This window comes from Acinonyx jubatus, chromosome X, assembly GCF_027475565.1.
Source record: "Acinonyx jubatus isolate Ajub_Pintada_27869175 chromosome X, VMU_Ajub_asm_v1.0, whole genome shotgun sequence".
Classification (NCBI taxonomy): domain Eukaryota; kingdom Metazoa; phylum Chordata; class Mammalia; order Carnivora; family Felidae; genus Acinonyx; species Acinonyx jubatus.
Genome location: NC_069389.1, coordinates 55,780,700 through 55,797,209, shown reverse-complemented (window position 1 = coordinate 55,797,209; position 16,510 = coordinate 55,780,700). Strand labels below are relative to the sequence as shown.

Genomic DNA, 16,510 nt, shown 5'->3' with positions numbered 1-16,510 from the left:
ACATTCAATATCTGAAAATATTCTCCAGGTGTCTGTCAGTTTGCAACTAGTTTATGAAATCCTTCTACATAATCATGGAAGGTGGTTAGGATATCACCACAAAATACTAAGGTATCTTTCTCCTTTGGTTTCAGGGAATCTAACATTAAACTCTGAATGTTAAAGCAGGGTTTCATTGTTCAGACTCTAGATGACTACCAGCACAATGTCCTGTAAAAGGGGCATTTGTGGAGATTCACACACTTGCAGATGATGGCCCTGCCTGCTACTTTCTCACCTGACAATGCCTCCGTAGTATAATTCTAAATGGAACACCTATGTTTATAAGTTTTAATGAAACAAACCCAAGGATGAGCATTTATTACCCGTATCTCCTGGTTCAGTTTGGAAACGGTATGCTCTGTGGATTCTTTCAGCTTCAGAAGTTTGGACTGTTCATTGAGTTTCTTCTTCAGATCAGCTATTTGACCCTCTAGCTCCTGGAGACGTTTACGGCGGCGCTCACTCAACCTAAAAACAGACACTATAGGAATGAAGACTAGCAGCAGCAAAGCCTGACTTCAAAAGACATAGACTCCCAGGTTCACAATCCTGATATATATAAAATAGGTGACCAGTTGCATAGTCATCTTCAAATAATGAATACCACCCAAACAACCAAAACTGTCTCAATAATGGGAGCTCAATACCAAGAGTAAAACAATAAATTTTTTGAGGATATAACAATGAAATTGCCTCAATACTTCATTCCCTACTACTAGGTTAAAAGGATGGTTCTTTGAAGATATTTCACTTTAGTTTAGCTGTAAAGGAATAATTTTGGTGATTATTACACTAGTCTGAGATAGAAAGTAAACATTCAGCATAATATTTAAGAAGATGAACTTTAGGGGAGCCTGGGTGGCTCAGTCTGTTAAATGTCCGACTTTGGCTCAGGTCATGCTCTCATGGCTCGTGAGTTTGAGCCCCACATAGGGCTCTCTGCTGACAGAGTGGAGCCTGCTTCGGATTCTGTGTCTCCGTCTCTCTCTCTGCCCCTCTCCTGCTTGCGCTCTGTCTCTCCCAATCTCTCTCAAAAATAAGCATTAAAATTTTTTTTAAAGAACATGAACTTTAGACTCAAAGGAGATATAATAGAGTCATAGACTAAAACATAAGGTAGAATAGCCAATAAGGCAGAGGTCTGAGGAAAAGCAGAATATTCTGGTTATCTGCCTTAGTTTTATTCTTAACTGAGGGATGGCTAGATTGGTTTTTCATTTACTAGCCTGGACATTAATTCTATTCACAAGCTAATTTACAGTCTGTATAGGGACAAAGAAACTGTAGCTGTGTGGTAGGTCTGATAATCTTTCAAAATCCAGCTCAAATGCTAACTTCTTATAAGGTCTTCCTTGATCACGCCAGTCTAAACTGATATCCCCTACCTCTGAACTCTTAAAGCAATTACTGCCTAAGAAATTCATTTAGCTACTAATCTACTAATCATATGCTGTTACGGCATTCTTTCACTAGCATCATGAGGTATTGTTGAAAATCTCAATTACTTTTGTTTAGATCTTCTTTCCACAATTAGGTATAAATCCTGTGGGGGCAGGAAATGGCTCTTTTACTTCTCTATTTCATTTATAACTTCCTCACACACAGTAGGGACTTGAAATAATATTTATTGGATTTATTCTTACTTGGCTTGGTTGACATCCTTCTTTGTTGTCTGAAGTTCAAGAACCAATTCTTCTTTTTCCTTCTGCAGATTGATGACTTCCAACTCTAGATTTTTTATGTTATCCTAGAAATGTTATGGGTCAGAGAGAAAAAAAGCATTGAAAGGCACGAAAGAAAATTTACTTTAAAAAAAAAAAAAAGAAGGGCCACCTGGGTGGTTCAGTTGGTTAAGTGTCCAACTTCGGCTCAGGTCATGATCTCGTGGTTTGTGAGTTTGAGCCCCATGTGGGGCTCTCTGCTGTCAGTGCAGAGCCAGCTTTGGATCCTCTGTCTCCCTCTCTCTCTGCCCCTCCCCCACTTTCTCTCTCAAAAATAAGCAATTAAAAAAATAATAAATGAAAAAAGAAAATCAACATTCCACATCTTAAGGAACTATGTGTTCAATTTTACCACTTCAATTACAAACTAAAAACATCAGTCTGTACTTGATTTAAGGAGATGAAAGTTACACCTAGTGGAAAAAGTATAAATTTGGAATCCAAAAGTTTGAACATTGAGTCCAGCACTTAATATCTAAATGTCTTAACAAAAGTCATTTCCTCTCTTTTTAGCCTTAGTTTCAACGCATAGGAGAGTTCATATAGCAGGCCTGAGATTGCTGTTCTTAAAAAGTATTGCTTGCAAGATTGGCCCTTGGCTCAGGTGTGTGAACTTGGTAGGGTTCTCACCCTTTTGATAAGAATGGCTCATTATGCCAAGAAACAGACTCTTTTTTTAAAGTTTATTTAATTATTTTGAGAGAGGGAGAGAGAATATCCCAAGCAGGCTCCGTACTGTCAGTGTGGAGCCCAACACAGGGCTTGAACCAACAAACTGTGAGATCATGACCTGAGCCGAAATCAAGAGTCCAACTCTTAACCGACTGAGCCACCCAGGTACCCCAACAGACTCTTAACTATAGAGCACAAACTGATGGTTACCAGAGTGGAGGTGGCTGGGGTGAAATGGGTGATGGGGATTAAGGAGTGCCCTTGTGATGAGCACTGGGTGATGTACAGAATTGTTGAATCACTATATTGTACACCTGAAACTAATATGACACTGTATGTTAACTAACTGGAATTAAAATAAAAACTTAAAAAAAACACCTGGACTCCTAGACTCCAGGGAGGTTCCCTGATAGACAACATTTCACACATGTCACAAACCATTGCTGGAGGAATTAAATAATAACTTACTCCACTAGGAGAAGACTCTTGGAAGCTTACATCTGGTTCCCTTCAGACTTTGTCCCATGTGCTTTTTCCTTTTGATGATTTTGTTTTGTATCCTTCTACTGTAATAACTCTTAGCTGTATGACTATATGCCAAGTCCTCTGAATCATCCTGGTGAATCATCAAACCTTGGGGTGGTCTTGGGGACCCTCGAGAGTTTCCCTATCTATGTGAACAATTAACAACACGACTTACCTCACAGGGTTGTTGGGAAGATGAAATAAGATAAAGAAGGGAAGACATTCTATAAATAGTAAAGAGCTACACAAACATTCTTATATTCAGAACTTTCAAACATATATATATTCAATACCTTTTGCAGTTCTGCATACATTTAGGAAATGAATTCTAGAAACTGAAGTTTAGTAGTTTCCAAGATTGGGAAAACCCAATAGGTTCCTTCCTGTTCTCATAACCAAAAAATTAAAGGACACCGGCTGAATGAGCAGTTGGTAGCCAAGATTATGTGGTGGTCTTAGACCGGTATTGAAACGACACAAAGAGGCAGGTTAGGTGGGGCTGTATCAGAGAAGCTTTCTAAACAGGCAAGAGCTGTTTTCCACAAAATATAATGAACCACGCTAATACCCAACGAAAATCAGTCTCATTGCTTTATAGCTACCCTGCATATTTAAACTGGCAATAATGTGTGTATGTGTGTGTACACTTAGAGAAGTAACACATGAAAACATTCTGGTTAAAATATAATCCAGATAGTACATATAAAGGGTGAGTCCCCTCTACTGCCCTACTCTTCCAAAATACCAGTCCCCTATCCAGAAGTAACCACTGTTAACAGATTGGTCCAGATTTCCAGACATTCTTCCTAGACATTTGCATATTACATATGTGGACATTTACATATTCTAGACATTTAAACATATATGTAAATGCCTTAAAATGCATAACTGATAAATATATAAATATATTGTGGCAAATGTCTAGAGTATTTATTTAAATAGATACAAAAATAATATGTGCATATTTGTATGTGTGTCTATTGGAATGTGTTAAAGGTAAGCAGAATTATACTAAAAGTGTGTATTATTCTGTAACTTTTTTTTTAGTTTTTGAAATTTATTTATATCATTGCATAGAGATCTACCTCATTGTTTTGCCATAATGGAATATTCTTGTGCATGCCTTCTGTACACGCATGCAAGGTTTTTCTAGGGTAGGAACAAGTGAAATTACAGAGTCATGGGGGTACACACTTTTAATTTAATTTTTTAAAATTTATTTATTTAGAGAGAGAGAACCAGCGGGGGAGGGGGAGAAAGAGAGGGGAAAATAGGATCCAAAGTGGGTTCCACACTGACAGCAGAGAGCCTGATGTGGCGGCTCAAACTCATGAACTGCAAGATCATGACCACAGCTGAAGTCGGATGCTTAACCGACTGAGCCATCTAGGCACCCCCACACTTGTAATTTTAATAGATACTGCTAAGTTGTCCTCTAAAGTGGCAATTCCAATTTCTATTCTTGCTAGCTAGGTAGGAGAGTACTTATTTCCCTACACCCTTGTCAACATTTGATATTACTACACTTCAAAATTTTTACCAGTTGGATGGGTGAGAAATAGTATCTTTTCATTATATATGCCACATTTAGTCAAAACTGTCTCACTGACTCCACAAAGGGAGTTAATTGAGTCTTGGGTTACTATAACTCATGGCAATCTTCATTAATCAGATGTATACCTCCTCAAATTTTTCTATAGCAATTCTTCAGTGATAGAAAAACTATTTAGAACAAAAAACTACCTTTATTTCTTAGAAAGAGACAGTGATTTACAGGTGATGGAAAGGTACTGTTTACAATAAGAATTTGTTTCCTCTTAACTTTAAGGTTTGGGAGCTCAAGCATATTGGGTTCCAAGGGCAAAAGGGACAAGATATGTTACTACAGCTCTAGCTCATTCCTAGCACCTCCTCATAGAGTTAGAAGTACACTGGGGGATCATATGTCCCCATGTTTCCAGGAGTAAAAGAGTAAAAGAGTAAAAGAGAGGAATAATTTCTCAACCTGACCATTAATCCTTTGTTTACCCTGGAAAAGTCAAAATACATTCAACTTTAAAAAGGTGGGGCACCTGGGTAGCTCAGTGATTAAGTGTCTGACGCTTGGTTTCAGCTCAGGTCATGATCCCACGGTTCGTGAGATTGAGCCTGGCATCGGGCTCCGGGCTGAACAGCATGGAGCCTGCTTGGAATTCTCTCTCCCTCTCTCTCTGCTCCTTCCCTACTCTCTTTCTCTCAAAATAAATAAATAAACTTAAAAAAAAAAGTAGGAAAGCAACCTAAAAAAGGTTGCATTTTATGTCCTGCTAACCTGGAAGCTTGAGCTGCATATTTAATTTGCTCCCCCTTGAAATTCCACTAAAATGACCCCCCAAAAGGGTACAAGTTAACAAGGATGAAGGATCAGTCAAGAAATATAAACAAATATTTAGAAGAGGAAAATAGTTGAGTAGTGGTAACTGACTTAGCAGAGTGGAAAAAGCTAAAATATGACTCCTATAGGACAAATGCCAAGAAGAAACAAGCCAATTTGTACCATAGAACCACAGAGAAGAGCACAGGTTTCCTCTCTGGAGAGGCCAAATCTGAGAGGCTGGATTCACAGACAGCACATACAGCAGAAGGCAGGGATAAGGTATCATACTGCTGAGGGAATTAAATAAAAGTCTGTACATGACTGGACGGACTCCTTCAACTCCCTTATTTTCTCTAGGTTGCCAGAAAGAAGGCATACCACTACTCTGTCTACACCACTGCAGAGAGAATGACAAATTTCTTTATTGGAAACTGACCACCCAAGATAAACCCATGCATACACAACTTCCTACCAGCTTTTAGTGTCCCACTGTTAAATATGAATGGGTAGCCAAAGATCACTGGAAATTTGAGGAAAGCTTCTTATATGAAAGAAAAGACCAAACACACTAAAGACAGGAATTTGGAGGACCCAGAGGCAAGGCAGGAAGAAAAAGAAAACCTCAAAAAAATGTAATTTCTATTAGAGATGAGCATTGCATCCAAGAAAAAAAAAATAGAAGGATATAAAAAATTAGAGGATTAAAAACATCTTAGAAATTAATAGGCAAATAGGTGCGGAGGGAAATCACCCATAGAGTGGAATAAAGAGATAAAAAATAGAAAATAGGAGGGAAGAGATAAGAAAAGCAGAGACTATATCTAGGAGATCTAATATCTGACTATGAGGAGTGCAAGAAAAGAGAAATGGGAAAAACAGAAAGGAGGCATTATTAAAGAAATAATATAAGAAACCTTCCCATTAAAGAGAATACAAATTTCTAGTTTGAAAGGACCCACCAAGTACAATAAACAAGAAAAGTCCCATACAAAGGCACATCATTGTGAAATTCATTCACACTTGGCAACAAAGAAAAGGTTCTTAAAGTTTCTAGAGCAGGAGTGGTGGTGGCAGTGGAATACAGATCAAAAAAAAAAAGAATCAGGCATTATAATGAACTTCTCAACAGCAATACTGAAAACAGAAGACAGTGAAGAAAAGCCTGCACATTTCTGAAGAAAAATGATTTCCATTGTAGAATCTAAACCCAACCAACTAACAACAACAGCAACAACAACAACAACAACAACAACAAAAAGCTATTTTCAGGTATGCAATGGTTTAAAACATTTCTCTTTCATGAACACTGTCTCAGAAAGTTATTGGGGTTGTATTTAACCAACACAAAGGGGTATCCCAAGAATGAGGAAGATACAGAATCTGTTTCAACACAGAGATGAGAAGTGAAGCAAATTCCCAGGATGACAGTCCAGGTTGCCAGCTGGGCAGCAGGCCTACAGAAAGAAAATCAGGACAGAAGATTCCAGGAGGGTTGTCTTCAAGAAAGAAATGGATTGATAAATTATCTGGTATGTTTGACCATATTAGAAGGAGTTTTATAAGTCTGTAAAGAAGTTTGGAGATAAATTATTGACAGGTACATAGAAGACTAAGTAAATGAAAAAATGAGATTATTAACTCTGGGAAATAGAAAAAACCAAACAAGAAAGGAAGTGGAATCATATGCTATGTGGCTCAGCTGTAAAACATATTTACATAATCACAAAAATTTAAACACTAAATATTCCTTTAATCAAAACTTGTGAGATTACCATTATGAGAGATAAGAGGTGAGGCGGTGTACATGGGTGGTTTTATAAGAGAGCTTTTTCCTATCTTCCATAGTGGGAAATCAATTGATAACATCTAAAACTTTTTTCACAACTGTACTGAACTTATTATTTTTTTATACATAAAGATTAACATTTTAATCATATTAAGTGGACAGTTCAGTGACATTGTGCAACCATCACCACTCTCCATCTCTAGAACTGCCTCATCCTTTTGAGAGGTACTGCCTACCCATTTAATCAGAATTTCTTGAGACCATTTAATCAGAATTTCTGGAAGCACAGGAAGCTATCCACAAAAGATGTTACATTACAAAATTATTGTGGTTTTAATCAAACCCTGAGTTATTCTAAAATGTAATAGTAACCAGCTATTATTTTCTTTTGTACTCTTGATCCCCTTCACCTATTTCACCCATCTGCCACCCACTTCCCCTCTGGTAACCACGAGTTTGTTCATTATATTTGAGAGTCTGTGTTTTTGTTTGTCTCTTTTTTGCTTTGATTCCTAAATTGTACATATGAGTGAAATCATATGGTATTTGTCTTTCTCTGACTGACTTATTTCACTTAGCATTACACTTTCTAGATCCATCCATGTTGTTGCAAATGGCAAGATTTCATTCTTTTTTATGGCTGAATAATATTCCATTTGTATATATACCACATCTTCTTTATCCATTCATCTATCAATGGATACTTGGGCTGCTTCCATAATTTGGCTATTGTAAATAATGCCGCAATAAACATAGGGGTGCATATATCTTTTTGAATTAGTGTTTTTGTCTTCTTTGGGTAAGTACCCAGTAGTGGAATTACTGGATTATATGGTAATTCTATTTTTAATCTTTTGAGGAATCTTCACACTGTTTTCCACAGTGGTTGTGCCAGTTTGCATTCCCACCAACAGTGCGTTCCTTTTTCTCCATGCCCTTGCCAACACTTGTTTCTTGTGTTTTTAATTTTAGCCATTCTGACAGGTGTTGAGGTGATATTTCATTATGGCTTTGATCTGCAATGTCTAAAATTTTTAAATTAACGTGTTATACTGCCAACTCTTACCTACAAAAAAATGAATGTAAGTGTCAGATGAAACAGCTTAAAGAATGTAAAGTATAAACCTAGGGAACTGGGCAGAAGGTAGTAGGGCAGGAATTGATTCATTTTTCTGATTATTGTACTGTTTGGTTTTTTAAAATGATACACATGCATTTGCCATAAATATTTATTTTTTTGCATTTGACATAAATAAAAATTAAGTTTTAAAAAAGTTAAACATGACTGTAATAATAAAAAAAGGAAATAAAACCTCTAATGGCAACTCAGTTATTATTTTGGAATACCCTGGGGGAATTCTCTATCCTAAGGAAAAAAAGTGATGAAAATTATTTAGGAGAAACACTTTTCTTGTTTTTACTCTGAAAACTTAGGGGAGCTGGGGGTAGAAGCTGCATGATTTCTATAGGGATTTCTTGATATGAAAATAATGACCCGAGGATGGTAGGATGTAGCTTGATGGGGAAACAATCCACCCTTCCCTCTACCAGCCCTGCTAACATCACTTTGTAGATGGGAAACACTGGGCTACAATGGAAAATAAGGTCTGGTTAACCTTGTGGAATAACCTGAAAGCCAAAGACTTGTCTTTCAGTAAAGATCTGATTATTAATTAGAAAGGGCCAGTTAGAACTACCACTAAGTGCCTGGGTGGCTCAGTCGGTTGAGTGTCCAACTTCAGCTCAGGTCATGATCTCGAGGTTTGTGAGTTCAAGTCCCACATCAGTCCCTCTGCTGTCAGTGTGGAGCCTGCTTTGGAACCTCTGTCTCCCTCTCTCTGACCCTCCTCCTCTGTACATGTGCATCTGTGCTCTCTCCCTCTCTAAATAAACATTAAGAAAAAATTTAAAAACATAGAACTACCACTAAGAAAAACAGTTTAGTCATTTGCCAAGTCAAGTGATATCCATTATTCCCTCTCTTTAAAAAAAAATTTTTTTTTTATAGAGAGAAAGAAAGCACAAAAGCAGGGGAGGGGCAGAGAGAGAGAGAGAGAGAGAGAGAGAGAGAGAGAGAGAGAGAATCCCAAGTAGGCTCTGTGCTGTCAGTGCAGAGCCCAATGTGGGGCTCGAACTCACAAACTGCCAGATCATGACCTGAGCTGAAATCAAGAGTCAGACACTTAACCGACTGAGCCACCCAGGTACCCCATAAGCCTCTTCCTAATTCACTCTATAGCCAAGACCATCTACTAATAGATGTACCTTTCTCAGAATCTCAGTATTGGTATTAGAACAAAATTTCTCCACAAGTAGAGACCACATTTATTATAACATCATTAAACTATTTATTAAATACCTGTTGCATAAGGTAAGGTGTTAGATTAAATGAAACAAAATTGCAGGTTCCCTATCCTGAATGTATCCTTTTTTTGAAACCAACAATACAATTCCAGTTGTACTATGAACATTATGCTGTCTCAACGTCATCAAAAACAGTGTGCCTGGGGCACCTGGGTGGCTTAGTCATTTAAGGTCATGATCTGGTGGTCCATGAATTTGAGCCCCATGTCAGGCTCTATGCTGACAGCTCAGAGCCTGGAGCCTCCTTCGGATTCTGTCTCCCTCTCTCTCTGCCCTCCACCCGCCCCTGCTCCACTCACACACACAAGTGGCAGACACAAACAAATGCTGCTCTGGTAAATATTTTACCTGGTACTGGAACTGAATGGGCTGCAGTTGGTTGTCATTCTGAGTCATCTTTCTGGCTAGGGCCTCTTTCAGCGCAAGAGCCTTATTCAACTCAACCAGCTCCTTAGACATCTGAGCTTGACGTAGAGCATGCTGAGTAGTGAAAGCATCAGAAGACCTGCTGGTTTCTGGACTGGTTTCCACTTGCTGGAAAAGATCAAAATGATGACTTGTAAGAGAAACAAGCAATTAGAGATCCTTAGGCCCTACTTCATCAGGTCGGTCTCATAGCCACTTCTCCATTACTGGTACCCCTGTTCTTTTAAAAATATGGCTCATACATTTGCTTTAAACATCTGAAATGAGTCGAGCCTAGCCTCTTTCCCTGTTCTCACAGCACCTTGTTTCTTACATCTTTTAACTGACTCTTAGAGTAAACTGAGTTTCTTGCTCTTTCCTTTATTGATCTAGCTAACATTTCTTACTTTCATCTCATTCTAAGGGATCTTTACAAGAGAAAGAGTTCTGGAAATGGCACTTTAGGAATGGTGGAAATGGAGAAGAGGCTTCATTATCCCTTTATAATCCCGAAAGATTTGGGAACATAATGGTTGCCTTCATAACTGAAAAGGGGGTGTTCACCCATCACTTAAAATAAAAGTAGTTTTAATCCAGAATGAAGGGCACATGCCAGAGGTCACCTGATTTATCTGCCATCTTTCTTTCAGAATACAAAAAATACCGATACATGTTTGTTTTAAGGGCAAAAAGATGTCTCAAGGAAGCCACTGTCTAGCCTTTCATTTTGACTTGGCTCTCTAACCTTTAGCCAACATCTAATACATTTTATCTATTCTTGCAACTTGAACACTCAAAATATTTCCCTTGGTTCTTTTAGCCCCTAACCATCCCATCCACAAGCAAAGTATGATGAGGAAAAAAAGTCTCTTCCATTTCTTCTCTACTACTTTTTTGACTCTGCCATAATTACCTAATTTGTTTTTTTCCCTCCCTTAACTTGCTAGACAGCTGTTGCAGAATACTAGCATCTAACAAGAAGTCAGCAAACCAGACTGCAAATAAGGAAAATGACATCCTTGAGAAGCCCTGCCATCCATTAGCAGTCATACTATTAGAGATGGAGTCTATCCAACTTCGGGATTTTACACAACTGGCATTTATACTCAAGATGTCTGGATTTCCAAGGTACTCTATGGAGTATGGTAGCAATCAGGGATTCTCTTCCTCAGCTGAGTGATAAATTAATAGGAAATGGCACAGTTAAAGCTCCTAGTTCTACACAAAGCCAATTACTTACAGCTTCTGGTTCTACTGCAGTATCAATGGTTGCAGCAACAGTTTCATCCTGCAATTACAAATGATATTTCAGTTTAGGAAAAGACCCTGAAGTGAAGCTTACTAGTGGATTTTATATTGGTTACTTAATTTTTTTTTCAAGCATACATAGAGACCATTTAAGGTGCTGGACCCATTTTGTGGCACATAGCTACACCCAAAACCACACATTTCCATTTTCCACCTCTTAAGAGTCTATCCTCATTATAAGGTTGATGGTGTAGTCTATCTAAAAAGAAAAATAGGGTCATGTGGCAATTGACATATTTATTGCTCCTCTCCTGCTCTGCCAGAGATTATTGAGCCAATGAAGCATTAGTCATTCTAACAGGCCAAAGTTTAACCCATTTTATAGACTCTATCCTTTGTGTTTTTACCACTAAGTCTACTTCTATAATGTACAGGTCTAGCCAGTTCACATGGACATGCCACCTAAAAAACAGACATATGAAATAAAGGCAACACAGTAGAAAAGTGAATAGAAGCAAGGGTTATTTTGTTTTTTTTTTTTTTTTTTACAGTCTGTCAAGGTAGCAAGAGCCTACTCTAGAAGGAAATAAATTCCATACAGGCTGATAACCCAGAAAAATGTGCTCATGAAGTCAGACAAATCTCCCTCATATATCTAAGAATGAATCAATCTTATGCAGCTACTGCAGGTAGTGGTTACATGAAGGGAAAGGGCAAGCGCTGATTCCCTTCCAGAGAAGGGCAATTCCTTTTTTGGGCACTGGAATGACAACCATCTAAAAGGGAAACCTAAAACCACTTATTAGGACTAATTTGTTTATAGGCTATCATATGAGCAAGCTCTCTTCTCCCCACTGGAATTTAGGCTTTATTTGGTATTGCAACATATGGATTACCACTTCTGTTTAAGTGATTCCGTGAGCCTGGGAAGAAAGGATTTCCAGGAAGTCACATGATTAAAGAGGTCAAAGGTGAAACAGCTACTGGCTCAACAGCAAGAAAATAATTTAGGGTTAGCACATGGAGTCTCTGCATCAGCCCAGTGAAACCTTACATAGTTGTTGAAACTTGAGTCTCATACCTTCAAGGCGAGGAGTGAAGAGGCCCTTAGTAAGTGCTATTTGTAAAGCACTTCCCCTGCCCAGAAATTCCCAATCAGTGAGACTCAAAGAAAATTCAAAGGAAGCTCCAGTGTTCTCACATCCTTTTTCATCATGACTTAGAATACTGTTGATTCTCCAAGGACCAGGCATATGAAATCCTTCTTGAAAAACAGAGCACTTCGATATATTATAGGTTGATGGTTACCCTTTCTTCCCTCCCATGTTTTAAGTTTCAGTAAACGGACTACTTACAGACCTATCCTAGATGAGTAAAGCCTGTAACGCTGGCTTTTGGAGACATTTTCTACTACCTTCCAGGGGGTCAGGATTGAAGTAGATGGGTTAATCTTTGAAGAAGACATATTACTGTGGTTTACCTTTTGGCTTTTGGCCTAATACAATTTTATAATGCCAAAGGTTAAGCTTTGGTGACATGTTCTACACGAACTTGGTAGGATTCTGCCTTCATAATCCTGAATATAAATATATAATGATGGGATTTATTTCAACCTAAAAGCCTCTTTAGCTCTCATTCTCAGGCTACGATGGAGAACCTCTTGTAAGGTAAAAATACGTGATTTGCTGAAGGTGGCGGTCAGGGGGACAAGGCTAGGGTACGTTGAGCTACATTAACCAGAAATGCCCTTCAATAGGAAGTTTGGGCTTGTAGGCTGTAGGCAATCCCATTACCAGGCATGCAAAATGGTTTTTATGGAACTGGTCTTAGAGGAGGGGATAAAAACAACAAAATTTGATTTTGTGGGAACTGAAAGGACTGCATGAATTTCCTCACAGGTGACTACAGCAAGGAGGTTTGTTTGAATTGTATTTTTAAGGAAGAAATGGTACACTTTAGTGCTTAAAGCCCCAGGAGGAATATTTAGGAACAATGGCTGCCTTCATAACTGAAAAAGGGGTGTTCACCTGTCACTTAAAATAAAAATAGTTTTAAATCAGAATGAAGGGCACAAGCACTTACATCTGAAACATTTTGCTTTCACTGTAGTGAGTCTTAATAAAAACCACAGGATACATTGTTGTGTATTTCCAAAAAATACATAGCTGGGAGGGTCTGAAAACAATAGACATGGAAACCTCTGATTCAAGAGTCCAGCAGGAGCCCTTGGGCAAAAGGGTTTACTCTGCCTAACTGTGACAGTGGAGGGAAGCCAGGGACTTTATCAGCTCATGGCAATCTTTAGTACCTTCTGGCTGCATGTGCCAAGTGACTTTCAGTGGCAGACACAGAGATTCTACAGAGTTCCTCTGAGTCAGCCACCACTAGCAATTTCCTCTACAGGCACAGCAGTCACCAGTCATATCACCAGATCCTCACCGCGGATATGCCTTCTCTAACGTTATTAACTTGTTTCCATGGGTTTCCTTCATCTTTCCCATGTGACCCAAAGCCCCAGAAATGAGATGGTGTGAAATCCTCTAAGATTGCTGTGGTGGCCATGAACAACGGTGTCCTGGATCACTCTTTTGTAATCATATAAGCTTCGGTTCCAGTATGGTTCTGCAGCCTAGATTATCTTAATTCTGAGGCAGCTCACACAAGGTTTTCATACAGCAGATGTTTCAGCTACATTTAAGTGGAATTATAGATGGTGAAATTTAACCTTGTGATAGCCATTCTCTGGCGTGCACTCTATAATTCAGCCACAGCGAGGTCCTTATCACATTCTGAACTTTCAACCATTTTTGCTTTGACATGTACCTTTTTCTCTGTATAGACTGTATTTTCCCCATTGTCTGTGTGGCAAACTTCTATTCCTTTTTTAGGGCCCATTGTCTTCTGTACTGACTTCCTGAATTTTCTGGGCAGTTAATCACCCCTTCTTTTGTGTTGTCAGTGCCTTTTGCTCATATTGGTAATGTAAGAGGATTAAAACAGAAAGAGAGGGTTCCTAATTTTCCTTGCCTCCTTCCCCCTTCTTTGCCATCTCTCCCACTTATGAACCTTAACCAGCGAACAAACTACAAGGGTTGCAAGAACGACTCTTGAAAACAACTGGAGAGCTAGTAGGATGGATTGCACCAATGTTCTTAATTTAAGCCACAGGCATGAAAACTGGAACAGCCTCAAACCAAAAGTTTCACAGCAATTAACAACAAAACTCCTACATGAGCCAAACCACAAGGACACACAGCCCTCCCTTCTCACCTTATAAAACTCCAATTCTGCTTCCACTCAAGGAGTTACCTGGAGTTCAGGTGCTCCCTGAGTGTATCAGCTTTTAACGTCCTTTTTGAGTCACTTAAATTATTTTCTTTTGATGTTAATACAGTACTTAGCAAGGTTATACAGCTACTGAGTGGCAGAATTGGCTTCAAACTAGGGTGTGTCTGGCTCTGGGGCCCAGGTTCTCAACTGCTGTGGCCTGTTTGTTGGATAAATGAACTGTTCTGTTGGACTGCTCGTGGCAGTTTTGTATAGCACTACTTGTTCTAAAACACTGCTCTCAAGTCTTTTGGGAATTTACTCACTTAACTTATTAGAACTCATCCTAACCCTTCCTCCCACAATACTGTAGGATATTTTTAAATGGACTCTTTAAGAGTAAAACATAGGTGTAGATGATTTTGTGATACCCTTTTGAAAACTCTAGAAAACACTGGGCAAGACTTGAGATTTTACCACTGTTGTGGTGAAGTTAAAGCCTCTGCCCAAGAGCTAGAAATTACCACCAGTCATTTACAGACAAGTCACAGCTTCAGAATGATGAATAAGAGGGTATAGATGGAACAAAACCTACTATAACCCCTTAATCAACCACAGCCCCTTAACATGACTTCAGTTAAAAAAAGAAACGTATATATGCCTAAGGGCTAAGATAGAGAAGGAACACCAAAAATAAAAGAGGTTTTTAGGGTGGTGGGATTGTAAGAATTTTTCTTCCGGGAAAAACAACAAATACCTGCAGCCCAAGCCCACCCACAACTACTGTAACAGTTCTAAAAATAAATAAAAATGGGGACTTACAGAACGATCATTCAAATGAATTTATTACTGGTTATAAAAAAGAACTATGGTATTCCCTGGTTGCTCTAAACTATCTGTTAGAACCCAGCTTACTTAAGATCAAGGTAAGAGGTACAAGGCCTCTTATTAAGTTAGCCTGCACTGAAAGGACAGCAAATCAATGCCTGCTGCCTGTTTTACCAGGCAATTTTGCACTGCTGTGCTGCTGCTTCCAGTATTGGATTACAGTACTGAAATACTGATGTGCCATTGCATATGTAACCTAGGAGTGTTTTGACTTAACAAATTCAATATTCAGATCATACGCAATGATCCATGACCTCTGTCCTCAAACAGCTCACAATCTAGTTGTTTTGGCCAAAGGCACAAGTTAGATATGTTTATATGCATCAAGAGAAACAAATGAAAGCAATACATCTATCTACACTGCCCCTACTTGGCTTACCGATAGCTGGGTAATCACTTGCTGCAGGTTACGAATTGTCTCTACATTTTCTTTTAATTCCCGGTCTTCCAAAGCTTCCACTAGCTTTTGAAGATCCACTTTACAGCTAAAAGTTCAAACAAAGGAACCCAAAGGTTAATCATACTGCAAAGACCAGAACGTCAGTGATTATATACTAAGGTGGTATAGGAAACATTTGGTATGAAACTTACGCTGCATGCTGCCTCAGTTCCTCTAGCTTGGCATTCATTTTTTCATTCACTTGTTCTGTCTGCAACAGAGACCCAGGAGATCATCAGTGGCAACGCCTAACAGCCTCACCTAATTATGCCCTCTCTCCTACTCCAATGGATCAAAACCTAGGTAGAAAGGTTGGCTCCTTTGCTATAATAAGAGGATTTAGTGGGCTTTGGTAATTTAGTGAGAAATGTATTTTTTTTTAACAGAGTCATGGAAATTAGCCCTTCAGTCAACATGAGCTACTAAAAACAGCATCTAAGCAGCTGGGTCTTAAGCTTGCCATGAAGCTCAGACTATGGTGTGGAGTGTGAAGCCTTAATTCCATACAGAACTTTGCAATTGGGGGAAAAAGCAATACTTCCTGGCATGCTATTCCCTGTTTGCAAAAAACCCACTTACTTTAAAATGCCTCCTACACTCTACTGTTTCCTAGCCCCAGCATAAGGGCATTTAAAACATAAAAGGGTCTCACACTGAATATGAGCTGAGCTTTTTTTCCCAAGTTACACTATCTGATATGGTAGGCTAGTTTTAGTAGGAGAAAGCAAGAAAAAGGGTGAGGCACAAGAACGGTAGCAGAGAAGAAATGGCCGAGGGAGCTACAATTTGGGAAGGGT

The 16,510-nt window shown here is 38.8% G+C and overlaps 1 protein-coding gene across 4 annotated transcripts in view; it reads right to left on the bottom strand.

The window, feature by feature from the left end:
* Positions 1 to 16,510, bottom strand: part of KIF4A (kinesin family member 4A) — a 119,676-nt gene that overhangs the window by 43,531 nt on the left and 59,635 nt on the right. For all 4 annotated transcript variants that reach the window (XM_027053685.2, XM_053202425.1, XM_053202426.1 and 1 more), the window contains 6 exons: positions 15,866 to 15,924; positions 15,654 to 15,759; positions 11,112 to 11,159; positions 9,815 to 10,000; positions 1,686 to 1,789; positions 366 to 510 (listed from right to left, as the gene is read on the bottom strand). In XM_027053685.2, coding sequence (XP_026909486.1) covers positions 366 to 510; positions 1,686 to 1,789; positions 9,815 to 10,000; positions 11,112 to 11,159; positions 15,654 to 15,759; positions 15,866 to 15,924 — 648 coding nt within the window. The remainder of the gene's footprint in view (positions 1 to 365; positions 511 to 1,685; positions 1,790 to 9,814; positions 10,001 to 11,111; positions 11,160 to 15,653; positions 15,760 to 15,865; positions 15,925 to 16,510) is intronic.